At 42.5% G+C, this 20,240-nt stretch overlaps 1 protein-coding gene across 1 annotated transcript in view; it reads right to left on the bottom strand.

Moving 5' to 3' along the window:
- The window catches only part of OBSCN (obscurin, cytoskeletal calmodulin and titin-interacting RhoGEF), a 740,285-nt gene that overhangs the window by 545,276 nt on the left and 174,769 nt on the right, over nt 1-20,240 (bottom strand). Inside the window, exons 32-34 of the mRNA XM_082257722.1 lie at nt 17,644-17,910; nt 12,065-12,334; nt 8,484-8,750 (exon numbers count right to left, since the gene is read on the bottom strand). Of these exons, the coding sequence (XP_082113848.1) occupies nt 8,484-8,750; nt 12,065-12,334; nt 17,644-17,910 (804 nt within the window). The remainder of the gene's footprint in view (nt 1-8,483; nt 8,751-12,064; nt 12,335-17,643; nt 17,911-20,240) is intronic.

Below are 20,240 nucleotides of genomic sequence, written 5' to 3'. Positions count from 1 at the left end.
AAAGTGGAAGTAAACCCAAGGGTATAATAGTTTAAAAAAAACAGTTACATTCTCGGCATGCCGGAAATGCTAACTGTCACATTGGATGTGCTCTCAACCAAACTGTCAAACCATCCAATGATCGGTGTCATAACTGGTCACATGTGAAGCATCATGGCAGCTGAAAATTAAACGGAGGCCAAGATGACAGCTCCCTTGGCTGAAAACGATAGGAGAGTTTACTTCCACTTTAACCCCTTGATCGTCCCTGGGTCAACCCCTTCCCTGCCAGTGTCTTTAGTACATTGACAGTGCATATTGTTACTGATTACTGTAGTAATGTCACTGGTCCCCCCCAAAGTGTCAAAAATGTCAGTTAGGGGTTTGATCTGTCCACAGCAATGTCGCAGTCCCGCTAAAAATCGCAGATCGCCGCCATTACTAGTAAAATAAATAAATAAATAAAAAAGACGTAAATCTTTCCCCTAGATTGTAGACGTGATAACTTTTGCGCAAACCAATCAATATACGCTTATTGGGATTTTTTTTACCATAAATATGTAGCAGAATACAAACTGGCCTAAAAGGATGAAAAAATTAGATTTTTACATTTGTTTTTCTTGATTTTTGGGAATGTTATATAGCAGAAAGTAAAAAATATTGTTTTTCTTTTTTCAGAATTGTCGCTATTTTTTTGTTTATGTGCTTCTTGCGATTTTTTTTTTTTTTTTTTACCAAAATATGTAGCAGAAAACAAATTGGCCTAAAATGTTAAAAAATTGTAATTTTGATTTTTTTTTTTTTTTGAGAATGTTATGTAACAGAAAATGAAATTTTTTTTTTTCAGAATTGTCGCTCTTTTTGTGTTTGTAGCGCAAAAAATAAAAATCGCAGAGGTGATCAAATAACACCAAAAGAAAGCTCTGTTTGTGGGGAAAAAAAGGTCATCAATTTTATTTGGGTACAGCGTCGCACAACTGCGTAATTGTCCGTTAAAGTAACGCAGTGCTGAATCGCAAAAAAATGGCCTGGTCATTAAGGGGGAAAACCTTCCGGTCCAGAAGTGGTTAATTGACACCTATTATAGACCCCAGATGTCTCCATAAAGAGGACCTGTCATCTCCGATTTCTATTAAAGGGATGTTTACATTTCTTGTGACAGGAATAAAAATGATCAAAAAGAAAATTAAAGGGACAGTGTAAAAAAATAAAAATAATAATAAGGGTGTAAGTTACTTTTTTAAATGCGGTTCAGACCACCAATGTGAGGTATCGCCACGAACGTTATGAAGAGAGCAACGATTCTATCGCAAGACCCCCTCTGTAACTCTAAACTGGTAACCTGTAAAAAATTTTAAAGCGTCGCCTATGGAGATTTTTAAATATTGTAGTTTGCCGCAATTCCACGAACGTGCGCAATTTTAAAGCATGCCATGTTAGGTATCTATTTACTCGGCGTAACATCATCAGAAAAGCATCATCTGACACTTCAGTGACACCAGGACACAACTCCCACATAGCAAGATGCCCTATGGGAAGGCAATTACAACTAGTAAAGGGCAGTCATCTTAGGAGAGTCTGTTAGCAGCCATTTAAAAAAAGGGTAACTATAATATATATATTTATATATATATATATATATATATATATTCTGTTGATTCGTTTTAATAATTTGAAAGTCAATCGTCATATTTCTATTAATACTAATCGCTCTCCCCACAATAATATAACCATTCAAATTAATAATTTTATTTTTTTTTTTATCTTTGTTTTTTCTTTTAAATTATTTTTATGTTTTTGGGCCATATTGGCGTACCATTTTGCCGCTTATTCCTTCTGCAGTGTTCTATTGGGTTGAGGTCAGGCCAGTCAAGTTCCTCCACCCCAAACTCGCTCATCCATGTCTTTATGGACCTTGCTTTGTGCACTGGTGTGCAGTCATGTTGGAACAGGAAGGGGCCATCCCCAAACTGGTTGGTTTGACTTTCTGTGGAATTGATAGGATAGAACCCCATTGGAGGGGGGGGGGGGGGTAATATGACTCAGAAAATTTCCAGAAACGAAACTGAGTGGACATATAGAATGAATACGCTGTACCCCTCAGGCATGAATATAGACATAGATCTCAATAGATTTATTTCCAATTATTGAGATGCTATGTTATTAATTTTTATTTTTCTTTCATTTCCAAAAAATATTATAATAAAAAAATAATATTAAATGAATGGTCATTAAATATTCAATTTTAAAAAAATATCAGCCAATTTGATAATTTATATTGGTGTTAAAAAAATTTTTTGGAAGTTTTTATTAATATTTGATTGTATCCATATTAAATTTTACTAATGTCAATATTTATTATGATTGTTAATCTTGCGACATCGAATCTAGCTCTTGTTTAAATAATTCACCACTAGAGGGCAACATATTCCCACTTGACCATAACAACAAATAGAAGATATTTATCAAATGGAAAAGGGAATTTAGAAGTTTCCCGGTACTATTTGGACCCTTTGCATTTGCATATTTTATACTATCTATTCAGATTGAACCTAATCTTCAATAGGGACAATTCATATCTTGCCCTATTGGATTCTCAGTCCTGATATATGATTTCCGATTGGAAGCCTCTGTCCTTAAGGAGAGATTTCTTGAGAAGGGGTATGACAGTGATGTGATCAATAATGCCATTGTTCCGGCTGAACAGAGAGATAGGGAAGATCTATTGGCACCGAAGGTACAAGCTGAGAGGAATGAGGCTTTCAAATATGCCTTTTTTTCCACTTATTCTTTGCAGCACTTCTCTGTCAAAAAGATCATTAATAAGCACTGGCATGTGCTCCGGAATGATGGAATATTGGGTCCCATTCTTCCGGATTGTCCCTCCTGTGGTTTTTTAGAGGAGTTCCCCCCGTTAGACTACAGGTAGCCCCAAATGTGGTTGTAACGGATCTTTGTACCCCAGCTGAGCACATCCGCCGAAACTGTGTCTCCTGTCCTGTATCCGCATCTCTCGCAACCTCCTTCCGAATTCCTCTTCCATGGCAGCTGATATCTGTACCTCTCCTCTTCTGATAACACTGGCCGGTGCTGGGTAGGGGGACCGACCGTCTCCACTTCCAGTGCTGTTTGCTGCTGCTGGGACGAGGGTCCTACAATCTCCTCTCCCGGTAACACTGGCTGGAGCTGGGTAGTGGGACTTACTGTCTCCATTACCAGTGCTGTTGGCTGCTGCTGGGACGAGAGACCTACAATCTCCTCTCCCAGTAACACTGGCTGGTGCTGAGCAGAGTCTAGCAGCAGTCTGTAGGCGATCTCCAGCTCCCATTCCTGAATGGCCAGAAATTCCATATCTTCCAGTGCCCAGAGCACTTCCGAGATGTTCAGGATCTTTTCTCTGGAATCCATAATTTCCACTAATCGCCACTCCAAATCGCTCCCAAAGTTAGGGTCCTCTGACCACTTCTCTAATGGCAGTCCCAGGCCGCCATAGCCAAAGCCTTCTGTTGGGCTGTCGTCCGCTGTCCATGGGCACACTTGGGTTACATACCAGCGTAGAGCTCTGTACCTCTCATCCAATCGCATCTCCTCCTGGACAAGCCTGCTTAATTCAGCTTTCCATTCCTTGTGCGGTGTATCTCCCAAAACCAGCACCCACAATCCATACTGCGACCAGTACCTTTCCTGGATGGAGGGGAGGATTTTTCCCTGGTGTCGCTGCTCACAAGCTAGCGTTTCCTTCCAGAGTTCAAAGCGGATTGAATCATAACATCCTAGCAGGACCTTCTCTGACACCGGTCCCCTGTGCTGTATCTGCAACCTCCTTCCGAATTCCTCTTCCATGGCAGCTGATATCTGTACCTCTCCTCTTCTGTTATCCGGACCTTGGATCCCGGTGGAGGTTTGGATGTCCCAGACTGCAGGAAGCATCCCACCGCTGCCAACCAGTGTAACGGAGCTGTCGACCCACACCGTACTTGTGGTCTTCCGTCAGTATGTGGCTTCCTCCAGTCTGGACATAGATGGAGATATTCCAGCCGCCCTACATACAAAAACTAGCCTGAACTTAGCTTGTTTGTCTCTGAAAGCAACTCCCACTTTATTGAACACAGGCACAAAAGATAAAAACTCAGAGGACAATCCCCCCTCCCCCTCTTTGCATAATAACAACACACTGGGCGGGGAATTACATTCTGTAACATGACACACAGGTGTATTCAACTTTCCAACAGTAGACAGTCTTTAAGGAAGGGCTGCTGGAGAAATCCCCCCTCCCCTCTAGAAGCTAATACACATACACATGTACATCCCATAATAGGTTGATCTTAAGGCAGACAGACGAACAATAGAAGAAAGGAATGCAGGTACTTAACCATAACAAACCCCACCCCATCTCAACCTTTCTAGCAGAGGTCTATGGGACACCATTTCCAATATTATAACAGTCTGAAATTGTTCATATTTATATATTTCTTTGAGGAATATTGTTCTTAAATATTGCTGTCATAGGTTCAACACAAACCACACATACAGAACCCAGGATAGCCGGGATAACACCAAATGCTGAGTCCCGTGTGGTTTTACAGTGAGTCTGGTTAGTGCAGACCCAACACGGGTTCTTGGTCACCCTGTGCCCCTGATAGACACAGGGGGACTTACACATAAGAGGAGCCTAGGGGGCAGAGAGAGGGTTTTCCCAACCCCTCTAAGGTAAGCTGAGTTCCACAGGACCTCCAACCAAAGTGACTCCCGTCACAGTGGTGGATCCACCAAATACCATTTCTTTCTTTCAGACAAGGGGAGGTTTCTACCCATGCAGGAGATGTGCAGTGTGCAAGATCAACACAGAAAAAGGGAGAAGGGTGGATAATTTTCAGTCTAATTCCACCCACCATACTTTTAAAATCAACCCTTTCATCTCATCAATATGTAGTGTACCTGATAAGGTGCCCACGTGGGCTTGAATACATTGGGCGCACTATCAGGATGCTGCATATACGTCTGATAGAACACATCACGAATATTAATAATGGCTGCCCCAAGCACAGCGTCTCAAGGCATTATGATCAATGCCACGGACGAAACCCTTAGAGCCGGTTCACACTACCATGACCAGAAAGTCGCCCCGTGACTTGAAAAGACTTGTTTAAAGACTTGGAAGAGACTTGGAAGAGACTTGTGCACTACTTTGAAGAGACAGGTGACTTTGACTGTGGGGAATGCCTGGCTAATCTCTTTCTTCTTCCTGGAAAGTCTGATAACAAGTCGTGTCAATTAAGATAAGGAGGCGACTCCCATTGAAGTATATGGGACAGTCGGATCACAGGTCGCCTCAAAGTAGTACAGGACCCTTTTCTGAAGTCGGAGAAACTTCAGTAGTGCCAATTAAGATGGCACTGATTGATTAACATTGCTTTTGTTATGTCAAGCGACCTGGGGCTACACAAGTCGCCTCACAAGTCGTGCTAGTGTGAGCGGGCTCTGAAGGCACTTTATTCCTGGGGATTGATAAATATTCTGGTTGTTGGAGGGGGAGTAATAAAATTAGGGGAGTTTCCAAGTTGGAGACCGGCTGGATCTTTAATGCCAGAACTTATCTCCCATTCGGTTTAAACATCGAATGGGACGTTAATGCTTTTATCAATAATGCATAAATCTTCCATTAATCTGATTGGTAATTATTTATTTGTTTATTTATTTTCCAATCAATTTTTATATTTTCTTAGCATATTTTCTTATTCTCCTTTTTATATGTGGTTTTAACTTTTATGTATTAGATTTGTATAATTTATTTTATGTTATTATGTCTGTTCTTTAGGATTACAGCATTGTTGTTCAGTTAGCTCTGTGGCCACAAGATGGCAACGGTCCTACTATGCATCGGCATCCATGTAATGCTTAAAGTGGAGTTCCACCCATTTTAGTCACTTTAGATGTATGTAATCCCCTTTAAAACAACTTTTACCAATGGAACGTTTTTTTTTTTTTTTTTTGTTGCTAGTAAATACCTTATTTTGTGCTTTATTTATCCTCTTCTCACTCCCGGGTCCGGTCGGTGATTATGTCATTCGGCGATTCACAGTGTGTGCTGGGATGTATCTCAGGGCATGAAATCTCACATTATTATACAGGAGATGAGCTGTACTGCGTGTTCTGCCCCGCCTCCGCCCCAGTGAGCTGTATGTATGTAGTGTATTGAGGCTGTGCTCAGCCCCGCCTCCGCCCCGCCTCGCCTCCTCTCAGTGAGCTGTATGTATTTAGTGTATTGAGGCTGTGCTCCGCCCCGCCTCCGCCCCGCCTCCTCTCAGTGAGCTGTATGTATGTAGTGTATTGAGGCTGTGCTCTGCCCCGCCTCCTCTCAGTTAGCTGTATGTATGTAGTGTATTGAGGCTGTGCTCCGCCCCGCCTCCTCTCAGTGAGCTGTATGTATGTAGTGTATTGAGGCTGTGCTCCACCCCGCCTCCTCTCAGTGAGCTGTATGTATGTAGTGTATTGAGGCTGTGCGAGGAGGCGGGGCGGAGCACACAGTGCAACTCATCTCCTGTGTAATAATGCAAGATTTCATGCCATCCCAGCACACACTGCGAATCGCCGAATGACGTAATCGCCGACCGGACCCGGAAGTGAGAAGAGGATAAATAAAGCACAAAATAAGGTATTTACTAGCAACAAAAAAAAAAAACTTTCCATTGGTAAAAGTCATTTTAAAGGGGATTACATACATCTATGTAATCCAATTTATTAAAAATGGGTAGAACTCCACTTTAATTCCCCTGCACATATTTTGATCCTTGATATATTTTTACATTTGGATCTAAGTTGGGCAGGGATTATTTATGGGATTGTTATAAATTCTATATTATTTGGATTTGTGGGCGATAGTTGGGGGTGTCCCTGGTGTGTGGGCGTACACTTCCTGTCTGCTGGAATGCAGCTCGCTCCGCTTCCTGTTCCTGTTTGTGATTGTGCGCCCCTCCCTCCTCTGGTATATAAGATTGTGATTGGCGTCACCGGCCACGCCCCCTGATGACGTTTGTGTAAAACGAAACATGTAGGCAGAGCTTGGCTGGCGTGGTGCTTGTTGCTGAGGAGGATCTGGCGGCCATCTTTTTGGAGTCCAGAGCTACTGATCTGCATACATATCGTTCCATGCTGTGTTTTACTGGATAATGTGTAAGTGGCCAATTTTACTTTCAATAAAACCTTAGCCTGATGTACTATACCATGAGGAGTCTCCCTTTACATCTCTGATCTGAGGTCTGTCATTCACTGAGACTGGGCTGCTTGACTTGGAAGATTTTTGGATCTGGGATCGGCTCCACATGAGTGATTGTTTATTGGGCACGATTGACTGATCTCTGTAATGGGGGTCTGTCAGATCCGGTAAGAGGCTTGGACACCTGGTGTTTGCTGGTGGTGGCTTCTGGATTCACAACTTACAACTTTTACTCTTTCTGTTCCTGGGATTCCCCATTCATTCATATGTGTGTGGACTTCTTATGAACTTTTACTCCCCAATTGATTTTTTGTGGATTTTAATATCAAAAGCGCTGCATGTTATTTTAAGCCTGATATAAGGGAGCTGATTCTACTTCCTGTTGAGGAGGTCCTTTATGGGGATGAAACTGGATTTGATGTCAGCGCAGCTTGGTTGTATAAACAAGAGAACTGACGTATGAGATCACATGACCCCTGAGGACATCAGTTGCGTGCTGACGAAACGCGTCGGGACTTGGGAACGCTATACGTCATTTCCGGCATCTGGAACGCAGGTGGAACGCAGTCCCCTGTCTGGAATAACGCTCCAGAGTTTTGCTTGACCGGCTTAATGTGGACTACCGAATTGTACGTTTACCTATGTTTAAAATAAACTTTATTTTAATCTACTACACCATGAGATGTTTCTTCGCTGTCTCTCCCGTTTACTACATGCCTGCCTGATTGCCTTATATGCCCATATAAACCTGGTGAGGAGAATCCCAAGGAGGATCGACCTTTTGTCACTGGTGTCTGATTTGACTGCCTGTAATAGGGGTCAAATTGTTCTGGTAAGCAGATATTGTGTGTTTAAGGCTCTGGTGAAGGGTACCTGGTGGAGGCTACACCTATCTGCATTTACACGGGTGATTCAACACAAGGGAGAAGGAAAAGTTTTTCCACTTATGAACTGGACTTTAATTACACACAGATATTTAATTATTGATAGAGACTCACAATTACTTGTGGAATTATGTGATCACTTTTTTGTTATGCACTATTTTTATATTTTGAGCACAGTCTACTAACCCTTTTGCGCATCCCCAAAGTGTTCCCACAAAGTTGGGAGCATGAAATTGTCCAAAATGTCTTGGTATGCTGACGCCTTAAGAGTTCCCTTCACTGGAACTAATGGGCCAAGCCAAAACACTGAAAAACTACCCCACACCATAATCCCCCCCTCCCTACTTTATGAGGTTTGAATCAAGAAAGAGTTCTGATTTGCCTTCATGACCATTTACGCTTACCTGTGATCTGAACAGCGGCTTTGGTCTTGGAATCGTCAGTCTCACAGATGTATTCTCCGGCATCTTTGGATGATGTTTCATGAATAATCAGCCTGGATTCTGTACCTTCTTGAACAATTTCGTATTTCAGGCTCCTCTTCAGCACTTTGCCGTCCTTGGTCCATTTCACGCTTGTCTCTTCTCTGGAAAACTCACACTTCAAGACAATGTCTTCTCCAGCAGTAACGGACTTGTCTTCAAGAGGCTTTGTGATAACAGCTGGTTTTCCTGGAAGACACGGAACAGGCGAGACTTGGAGGATGTTGTTTTGTAAATCTAAACATGGTGGCTGATTTACAAAACATGGTGGATAATTTACAAGAGGGCTAAAGTTGGTTCACTTTGCAAGGGACTTTTCCCTTAACCCTTAACTTAGTAAATACGGGGAAAATTCACTTTGCAGGGGACTTTTCACTTAACTTACTAAATGTGGGAAACATTTACTTTGCAGGGAACTTTTCACTTAAATTACTAAATGGTGGCGAAATTCACTTTGGAGGGGACTTTTCACCTAACAAAATATGAGACAGGGCTCAAATCAATGTGGCACCACATCCCAATATATAATTTGCAAAAAAAGAAGAGAGAAGGAAAATGGGACTTTAAAGGTAGCCACTGATAATCCCTATAGAAGAACTCAAGTACTAGATTGGTAAAAGAAAAGAGTATCGAGCACCCGGAACCATATGATGGCGAAACAAGGGGGATCCGTGACACACCGACTTCAGCCGAGAGAAGGAAAAAGAACGCACACAGCACAAATATCTCTCTAGGATCACAGCTTCAGGGGTGTCTTTCAAGAGCCAGTCAAACTTTTCAATAATGATAAGCTTGGAATAAGCAGATTCCAGTCCCATATGAAGTGGGTAGTTATATGGAGACCCCCTCCAAAGTATCTCTATCTGTTGGAAAATGCTGATCCCCAATTGCATGCCACCCCTCTCCTCAGGGGATACGGAATTCTTCCCCTCCCCCCCCCCCCCCGGCCGGGATTTGGCAATAACAGGATCCCTTGATGAAGCTACAGGCGAAACGCGTAGCGATCCTGTGACTCTTTGAGATACCTGTGAGACCTGGATACCTTCAAAACCTATCGCAAGATTTGGGCATATATTTAGAACGGGTATTTTCTTGTACAAAAGTTTTTATTTTAAGAAAAGGCATAATCATACATCAAAGCAAGGTATATGGTTGAATATGAAAAAAAATGGAACGTATGAAACAGGTAGCAGCAAACATAGGGCGTAAGCCAAACTTAAAACATTGTAGACCAAATAAATTTTATCAGCAAATAATGTTAGACAGGGACCAAAAGTCCCCCCTAGTGGCATATAGTGCAATAAAAACAACAGGAGAAGAAGTCCTCGAACGTTCCAAAGGAAGAGAGAACGGGTCCTGCGGGGTGAGCGTCCAGGGGGCATTAAAGGGAAAGAAGAGTGGTCTGAAATCTGGAAGGGGCAACATTCGAGATCCAGGGATCCCACACCTTAAGAAATTTATCTTGAGAATCAGAGACTATTGCTGTAAATTTTTCATTAATTAGAATATCATTCATACGGTTTTTGACCGCCTCAAAACTAAGCAACGAGGTCTTCCAGGATCGGGCAATTGTCAATTTCGTAGCTGTAAACAAATGCTGGGCCAACTGACATTGTTTACGGGTCAAGTAAGGTATAGGTTTACATAGAAGCGCCTCATACGGGTCTCTCTTCAAGGTGACCTGAAAAATATTACGGTCAAAGCATAGATCCCGATCCATAATCTGCGCACCTTGGGGCATGTCCACCAAATATGTGCCATGGAACCCTCCTGAGTGCATCCACGAAAACACAAGGGAGAATACGCAGGTATAAATTTAGCCAGCCTAGCTGGGGTATAATACCATCTGTAAAATACCTTATAAGCATTTTCCAGAATCAAGACATTTCGGGAACATTTTGAGAGAGCTGCCGTCATGTGCTGCCAGTCTTCCCTGTCCAACCTACCCCCCAATTCCAGTTCCCAGTTAGAATGATAGACCGTGAAAGGGGGTGTATCGCAAGAAACAATAGAGGCATATAGGAGGGATATGAGTCCCGATGAGTGGGTTCGTGCCCTACAGAGGCTTCCAAATGGCGTGAGCGTATATTGTAAAGGTTTATGTTTAATGAGTTGCTGAAGGAAATTGTGGGGTTGCATATATCGATAATGTTCCCGCAAGGGTATATCATGTGAGGAGCGGAGGGCCCCAAAAGGGAGTATCCTTGTAGGGGTAAATAACGAGTGGACCTCCACAAAGCCATTGTCCGTCCACCACGAAAACAGACGTGGGTTATCAAGGCCAGGTGGAAAAATAGGGCAAGGAAAGAGCTGAAATAGAGGCAAATGGGGGGAAATCAAATTGGCCGAATATTTAACGGAGTCCCAGAAGCGAAGATAGTGAAGGAGGCAAGGACGTAGGTCTGGCGGATAAAATTTAGGAGGGAGCCAGGGGATGGAAGAGAGGGGGACTGGGCAGGCGTCCATCAGGTCAATTGTGGCCCATAATGGCATTTGGAACGTGTTATGCAAATGAGAGAGAGGGGCTATGGATGCCGCAGTGTAGTATGCCCATAGATTCGGGACCGAAAACCTTCCAGAGATCCTACGAGCATACAGGACGCGTTTATTAATGCGGGGTCTAGAAGAGCCCCAAATAAAGTTCAAAATTTTACGCTGATGAATACGTAAGATATGGGAGGGAATAGGAACCGGTAATACACGAAAATAGAATAGCAGTTTAGGGAGATAGGTCATACGAACGGCTGTGATCCTACCGAACCAAGATAAGGAGAGATGAGACCATGAAGAAAGCAGGTCCGTCAAGTGGCGGAAGAGGGGCGGATATAGAACGGGTATTTTCATAGGTCTCCCTGGTGTACCTCTGTTATCACTGGGAGAGACTATGTTTCACAATGGGGAGATATTGTTTTGTATTTTTTACACATGCATTTTCATGAATTGATTTTATAATACATTTTTAAAGATGTTACAATAAATTCATTTTTTACTGATCTAGTACTTGAGTCCTTCTATGGGGTTATCAGTGGCTACCTCTAAAGTCCAATTTTCCTTACCTCTTTTTTTTGGGACTTTTCACTTAACTTACTAAATGTGGGGGAAATTCACTTTTGTAAAGAATGCCCAATCACGTGCAAGGAAGATGAACAGAGATTTGATAGCATATGATTGGATGATGGAAGTCAACAAAGCTTCACCTCATGCAGTCTTTTTGCCTTTAGTAAATCAACCCTTAAGACTCTATCTAAAACAGGGATCTCCAAACTACGGCCCTCCAGCTGTTGTGGGCTCCCACGAGCCATTGTAAAATTCTGACATTAACAGACATGATTAGGCATGATGGGAATTGTAGTTCTTGAACAACTGGAGGGCCATCGTTTGGAGACCCCTGATCTAAAAGAAAAGGTTTTGTTGGGAGTAAGGCTTTAAGTATTTTCAGTAGCAATTGACTCCACATACAGTTTTTTCTTGGGGGGGGGGGGGGTTATACTGTAATGACTTACCTTTGACAGTTAAGGAGGCCTTGGAAGATAAGTTTCGGGCAGTGAAGACCACATCACCAGCATCATTGGCTCTCACCTCCTTGATGTACAGTGAGTACTTCCGGCCCTTATTGGACACCTCGAACCTCCGGTCATTCTCCACCTCCAGCCCATTCACTGTCCAGTAGCATCCGTCTATACTCTCATGAGAAAGGACACATTCGAACGTACAGCTCTCTCCTTCCTTCGCCTCTGTGCTCTTTAGGCGTTTTGTGATTCCAATGTTGAGCTCTGAGGAAGAGAATCAAACGTAAACCAAACAAATCGCATGGCTCTAAGCTCTACAGGTCTGTAGTAAAAAAAAAGGGGTATACATGAACATCAGATATGGCTACAAGAAACTCCAACAGAAAGAGAGGGATCAGCTAACTGTATTAAAAACCTTGTATCCATTTATTCATCAGTCCAACATCCCAACGCGTTTTACTTTACCTTTTACTCAAGGAGCTTAATCATCATGTAAAGATCGATTCTGCACTAAAGAGTAAATGAGCGACAGCTATCTGCACTGAGACTTCGACCAGAAAGTACAGTGATAAATCAAAATGAAATTGTAGTTGCTGTGGCAAAACCAAAATCTATGATAAATGGGGTCTTAGTCAATATGATGATCTATAATGCACCTCCCTATTGTGGGGACACTCAAAAGAGGGAGGTGCATTATAGATCATCATATTGCTTGAGACTCCATTGTAATATCATAGTTTTTGACGACGCCACACCAACTATAATTTCATTTTCATAGGAAGCCTATGATTAGATTCTTTGCTGAGTGAAATGCATTGAGGTGTTTGGATCTTGCATGTATTGGTCTTTTCGGTGGATTGATTTATAAATGAATTTGAGGCACTTAATATATTAAGCTGTTCTCTCTCTTCTGTTGGAATTGCTGTAGAGGTGATCCTACGTCTGTAAAGAAGCTGCTTCTCTCATCGGTGTGAGTGGGGGAGTTTAGAGCCTTGAGTGGAGTATTTATTCCTGCCCTATTGGCTTCAAGATAGATTCTATGAAAATGACTTCCCATCAGGAGAACGGAATCCTAGGCTACCCAACAATCACTATATGACCAAAATTTGTGAACACGGGACCATCACATCTACATTATGTATTCAAAAGTATGTGACCCGCCCTCCAAATGACTTCAAATGAGTTCAAGTGTCTCCAGTGAATGGTCTTGGTCCTACCCCATATAAAGATATTTTAGACACCTGTGGGCTTCCGGCCTTGTGGTAACAGCTTAGGGAAGGCCTTTTTCTGTTCCAGCAAGATTGTGCCACTGTGTACAACACCAGCCCCGTAAGAACATGGTTTGATCAGTTTGGTGTGGAGCACGGGTCAGTTAACTGTCCTTCAGGCTTTACAGGGCCAGACTGTTTCCAGTGGAATCAGAAAACACCCTGGCTTCAGTGGAAGTAAACAATGCTCTATTATTGGTTTTAGTAGTGGGAGAAATAGTGCCCCATTGTTGGTATCAGTGGGAGGAATATTGCCCCATTGTTGGTATCAGTGGGAGGAATAGTGCCCATTGTTGTTATCAATGGGGGAAAAAGTGCCTTTCCCCCATTGATAACATTGCGAGCAATGGTGCCCCATCACTGGTGTCATTGGAGGGAATAGTGCCCCATCATTGGTTTTAGTAGTGGGAAAAATAGTGCCCCATCATTGGTGTCAGTGGGAGAAATAGTGCCCCATCACTGGTGTCATTGCGAGCAATGGTGCCCCATCACTGGTGTCATTGGAGGGAATAGTGCCCCATCATTGGTTTTAGTAGTGGGAAAAATAGTGCCCCATCATTGGTGTCAGTGGGAGAAATAGTGCCCCATCACTGGTGTCATTGGAGGGAATAGTGCCCCATCATTGGTTTTAGTAGTGGGAAAAATAGTGCCCCATCATTGGTGTCAGTGGGAGAAATAGTGCCCCATTGCTGGTATCTGTGGGAGGAATATTGCCCCATCATTGGTTTCTATTGGAGAAATAGTGCCCCATCATTGGTGTCAGTGGGAGAAATAGTGCCCCAATGTTGGTATCTGTCGGAGGAATAGTGCGCCATCATTGGTGTCAGTGGGAGAAATAGTGCCCCATTGCTGGTATCTGTGGGAGGAATATTGCCCCATCATTGGTTTCTATTGGAGAAATAGTGCCCCATCATTGGTGTCAGTGGGAGAAATAGTGCCCCAATGTTGGTATCTGTCGGAGGAATAGTGCGCCATCATTGGTGTCAGTGGGAGGAATAGTGCCCCATCATTGGTGTCAATTGGAGGAATAGTGCCCCATCATTGGTGTCAATTGGAGAAATAGTGCCCCATCATTGGTGTCAGTGGGAGGAATAGTGGCCCATCATTGGTGTTAGTGGGAGGAATGGTGCCCCATCATTGGTGTCAGTGGGAGAAATAGTGCCCATCATTAGTGTCAATTGTAGAAATAGTGCCCCTCCATTAGTTTCAGTGGGAGGAATAGTGCAAGCCAGTTTAAAGGCACAATGCAAGTGAATAAAAATAAATCTGGAAAAGAAAATACATTGCAAGTAACATGTACATTACTAGATTTTTCTTTGCTTTTACCTGAATTTTAGTTTTTACTATTGGTGACAGGGATTCTTTCACAATTAATCCCAAAATTGACCCTTAAGCTTAAACGTCCATCTCTGTAAATTATAGGGATTGTATAAAATGTTTTAACATAACCCCTAAAATAGCTGTAACTAAAAAAAAAAAAAATAAGTCTAGCAAAAACCACTCTAAGCCATTGTTCTATATGCCAACCTTGTTCTGCCCTAGAAGTGACTGCTGTGAATCATCACATTTGTGTTAACAACCTGTCAAAAGATGGCAGCATCAAAACCAACGATCTACAGGGGTCTCCAACCTTTCTAAATAAGGGGCCAGTTTACTGTTCTTCAAATTTAAGGGTGGGCGAAATGTGGGGCCATTGGGAGTAGAAAAGGTCCCAACGTTAGTGGGAAAAAACAGTGGGAGGAATTGTGCCCCATCATTGGTGTCATTGGGACGATTCATGCCTCACCATTGGTGTCATTGGGCCAAATTGTTGGTGTCATTGGGAGGAGTTGTGCCCTACCATTGGTGTCACTGGGACCCATTGTTGGTGTTATTGGGAGGAGTTGTGTCCCATCATTGGTGTCATTGGGAGGAGTTGTGCCCCATCACTGGTGTTAATGGAAGGGGAAATGAGGTTCCATTGTTGGTATCAGGGGATGAACTAGTGCCCCAGAGGCCGTATAAATATAGGCAAAAGGCTGCATCTGGCCCCCGGGCCATAGTTTGGAGACCACTGATCTACACGGTTGTAGATCTGTGTGTTCTTGGGGTTGATTAACAGATGACTGTTAACCAAAGATGTGTTTTAAACAGTACCCATAGCTCCCAACTGTCCCTTATTTCGATGGACTGTCCCTGATTTGGAACAAAGTCCCTCTGTCCCTCTTTCCACCTCATTTGTCCCTCATTTTGGTCTGATCTATATAGTTGTATATAAAATGCATTATTTATCCACTTCCATTCTGCAGTATGTCATATGACATCCTGGGCTTTGAGTGGAGATATCTCAATGATGGGTGCAGCTGCAGCCATCATTCAGATATCATTTTTTTCAGCCGGTGATTCCCCGAACCGTAAGAACAATCGTAGCGGCAATTCAGCTGCTTGATTGTTCTTACAGGCAGTAGGAGGGGATATCCTTCCACCAGCCGGCCTCTGGTGCTTCTACCGGCTCGCCCGTGCGATCGGAAAGCCAGAGAAGGAATCCGCCAGCGGCGGAAGTTTACCATCGAGAATACTGAGGACCAGATGATCCCCGGCAGTCTCTATGACTCTGGGAGGCCCGGGCATGACCTTATGACAGAGAACAAGGGTTTGTTGTACGGGCGCTTCCGTGGAATACAGCAGGCTTTAGGTGAGACACTGCACTTCGGCAGCACTGGAGAGGAGAAGCTGCTCTGAAAGTGATAAAGATAAAAAGACAAGGAGCCTCTAAGTGCAGTAGGTTCTGAGTATTTATTAGGTTAAAAGTAAAAAAAGCACTCACATTTGGTAAATGTGACATGGGCATAGCAAAGATCTGTCTGGAGTTTTCCTATCCAGCGGATAGGAAGACTCCAGAAAGATCTTTGCTATGCAAAAAGATCTGTCTGGAGTTTTCCTATCCAGCGGATAAGAAGACTCCAGACAGATCTTTGCTATGCCCATGTCACATTTACCAAATGTGAGTGCTTTTATACTTTTAACCTAATAAATACTCAGAGCCTACTGCACTTAGAGGCGCCTTGTCTTTTATCTTTATGACCTTATGACATCACATCCGGCCTGGCAGGTGTAAATACTGCCGTGTACTTGGCTGGAAAAACGAGACCATTTTTTTTTTATCTCGGGCTTTCCAGCCTAGAGGAGAGATGTGGGGTATTATTGACCCCACATCTCTCCATAAAGAGGACCTGTTATGCCTTAATCCTTTCCTTGTAATAGGAAAAAAAGTGATAAAAAAAAATTTAAGGGAAAGTCTAAAATAAATAAATAAATAAATAAACAAAAAAAAATTGAAAGCACCCCCACCCCCTCGTACTTGCACCCAGAAGCAAAATGGATTCCGGAAACCAGCAAAGACGTCTCCACACCCCCAATACGGGTAAGGTTGCACCTTCATGCTGAAGGAGCCTTGTCCACGGGTCTGGAGAAGCCCGATCTTGGCTGGCCAGACCAGGTTCGTTTGGATCCTCCTGAAGAGGCCCTGAAAGGCTTTGAGCCCTTGTCAGTTGACCCCGAGGGATGAAAAAACTTCTTATGAGCTGAGAAGGAAGGCCCACGTCTACGAAAGTGAGGAATGCGAGATATCGCCGCGAAAGTTAGAGCGAGATCAATAATTCTAGTCCAAGACCTCCTCTGTAACTCTAAACAAGTACTCTGTAAAAAATTTTAAGGCGTTGCCTTTGGAGGATTTTAAGTACTGCAGTTTGGCGCCATTCCACGAGTGTGCGTAATTTTTAAGTGTGACATGTTAGGTATCTTACTCGGTGTAACATTATCTTTCCAATTATACAAAAAAATTGGACTAAATTTAGTGTTTTGTTTTTTTTTTATTAAAAAAACCCACGTTTAATAAATTGCTGTGCAAATACCGTGTGACATAAAAAGTGGCAACGACCGCCATTTTATTCCCTAGGGTCTCTGCTAAAAAAAACCAAATGTAATGTTTTAGGGGTTCTGAGTAATTTTCTTGCAAGAAAAATTATGATTTTTACATGTAAGAGCGGAGTGCAAGAATTGGCCTGGTATGGAAGCGGTTAAAAAGTGTTTCCCATTGCTAAACCTTTCATCCAATTTCTAAATTGCTGCATTTGTAAATTTCAAAAGTCAAAATAAAGGAATAGTAGTGGTATAAAAAAAAAGTTGTGGGATTAATTACAATTTTTTTTTTGTTTGTTTAATTCTCCTTTAACGGGGTGTGGCAAGGGGTGTGTCCTATGTCTACATACTTTTACCAATAAGTGTCCCACGTTCCCATCACAAAAAGTTGGGAGGTATGAGTACCTTGTACTCCAACTTTGGACCTGGCCACGTCGGTTCCGATGTCACAGACATACAGTCCGGCATCGGACTTGTTCAGGTTGTGGATGATGAGAGAGACGGTCTTCCCGGCCTGTATTTGTTGGTACTTGTCTCCATTTGGTAGGACCTGGTCATCCTTCTTCCACACTGGTGTGACATTGGGTTTGGAGACTTCACATTTCAGCGTGATCGTTCCTCGCTCTTCACCCACTGCGTCGTCCAAGGATTTCATGAACACGGCTGGCTTTTCTACAGAGGACAAAGAAAACCAAACCACCAACAAAGCTCATTGATTGTATATAAATAGTATGAATTCATTTCAAATATGTCACATTCTGCTTAAAGTGGTTGTAAAGGCTGAAGGTTTTTTTTACTATGCATGAAGCCTTCTTTGTACTGCTACCCCGCCCCCCTAATATTCACCCAAGCTCCCTCTCGATCCAGTGATGTGCACGAGAGCCTAGGCTGTCCTGGACTCCCTCTCCTCACTGGCTGAGATAGCAGTCACAGCCAATGAGGAGAGAGCGGGGGCGGGACTGAATCGCGGCTCCATGTGGATGCGGCTTTGATCGGGGGCCTTGATGACGTAACCAGGAGGTGGCTTTCATGACGTCACGTCCGGGTTACTAAAGGCGCCAAATTTAAAAACCGAGTGTATTCAAAAATGCCATTATCAGCGTTTTGAATACATGGAACTGCAGTGGAGGGGTTTGGAGTCTTCTAGACCCCCGATCCCTCCATAAAGAGTACCGGTCACTGCCTATTACTGTCACAAGGGATGTTTACATTGCTTGTGACAGCAATAAAAGTGATCAGAAAAATCTGTGGTAAGAGTAAAAAAATAAATTAAATAAATCGGAAGTGTTCAGCATAGCTGAACCTGCGATCTGTCCTTGACTCACTCAGTCACCTCCCCCCAAACATGTCAGTAAGCACCAGGCATACATTAACCCCTCCCTCTCCAATAAAATTAACCCCTTCCCTGCCAGTGTCATTTTTACAGTAACAGTGCATATATATAGCACTGATTACTGCAGTAATGTCACTGGTCCCCCCAAAAGTGTCAAAAATGTCAGTCAAGGGTCCGATCTGTCCGCCGCAATGTCGCAGTCCCGTAAAAAAAATCGCAGATCGCCGCCATTACTCGTTAAAAAAAAAACACCAAAAATGACAGAAATTTTTCCCTTAGTTAGTAAACGCAATAACTTTTGCGCAAACCAATCAAAATACGCATATTGTGATTTTTTTTTGCCAAACATAGGTAGCGGAAAACAAATTGGCCAAAAATTTAAAAAAATTTAGATTTTTACATTTTTTGGGGGGGAATTTCATATAAAAAAATGTTAAAAATATTGTTATTTTTTCAAAATAAACGCTCTTTTTTTGTTTATAGCGCAAAAAGTAAAAATTGCACAGGTGATCAAATACCACCAAAAGAAAGCTCTGTTTGTGGGAAAAAAGGACGTCAATTTAGTTTGGGTATGGCGTCGCACGACCGCGCAATTGTCAGTTAAAGTCGCACAGCGCCGAATCGCAAAAAGTGGCCTGGACGTAAGACAGCAAAATCCTCCGGTGGTAAAGTGGTTAACTCTTCATCTTAATACACTAAGGGTGCCAACAAACATGGACTGATCCTACACTGTGGACTTTACCTTTATTAACTTTATTCATTTTCATCTCAACATTAGCGCTGCATTTTTATTATCTTTTGCTGTTATCATTTTATGATTGATGCTGGCTGCTTTATCTAGTTGGAAGCGCTTTTTTTTTTTTTCATTTTTTTAATAATTTAAAAAAAAAGAGCTCCACTCTAAAGCTAAATCCAAACTGGTAACCGTTAAAATTTTTTAAAGCATCGCCTATGGACATTTTTATTGACCGTAGTATGTTTCCATTCCGCGGGTGTGCGCAATTTTAAACCTTAACATGTTAGGTATCTATTTACTCGATGTGACATCATCTTTCACAATATACAAAAAAATGGGCTAACTTTACTGTTTTGTTTTTTTTTAAATGCAGTAAAATGTAATTTTTTCGTAATTTTTTCAAAAAAATGGCGTTTGAAAGACCGCTGCGCAAATACCGCGTGACAAAAAAATATTGCAATGACCGCCATTTTATTCTCCAGTCTTTGATATATATATATATATATATATATATATTATATATATATATATATAATGTTTTGGGGTTCTAAGTAGTTTTCTAGCAAAAAATATTGATTTTTAACTTGTGAACAAAATGTGTCAAAAATGGGCTGGGATCTTAAAGCGGAGTTCCACCCTATTTTTGAACTTTACACCGTCAGTTAGACGAAAACATCCTGAAAAAGAATCAGATTTTTTTTTTTTGTTTCACTTACCTTATTTTTAATGAAAGTTAAAGCGAAGTTCCAGCCTTTAAACTCACCTGTCCAACGGTCCAGCGATGCGGCCGCCCGAAGCCTCGATCCTCTCCCTCTGGTCTCGGCGGCGCCGGCATCACTGCTGTGGGCACCCGGCTGTGACAGTTTGCGGCTTCACAGCCGGGTACCCACTGCGCATGCGCGAGTCGCGCTGCGCATCTTGATTGGCCGGCAA

Source organism: Pelophylax lessonae, assembly GCF_965119305.1.
Source record: "Pelophylax lessonae genome assembly, chromosome: 5".
Taxonomy (NCBI): domain Eukaryota; kingdom Metazoa; phylum Chordata; class Amphibia; order Anura; family Ranidae; genus Pelophylax; species Pelophylax lessonae.
This window is presented reverse-complemented; position numbering and strand designations above follow the sequence as displayed.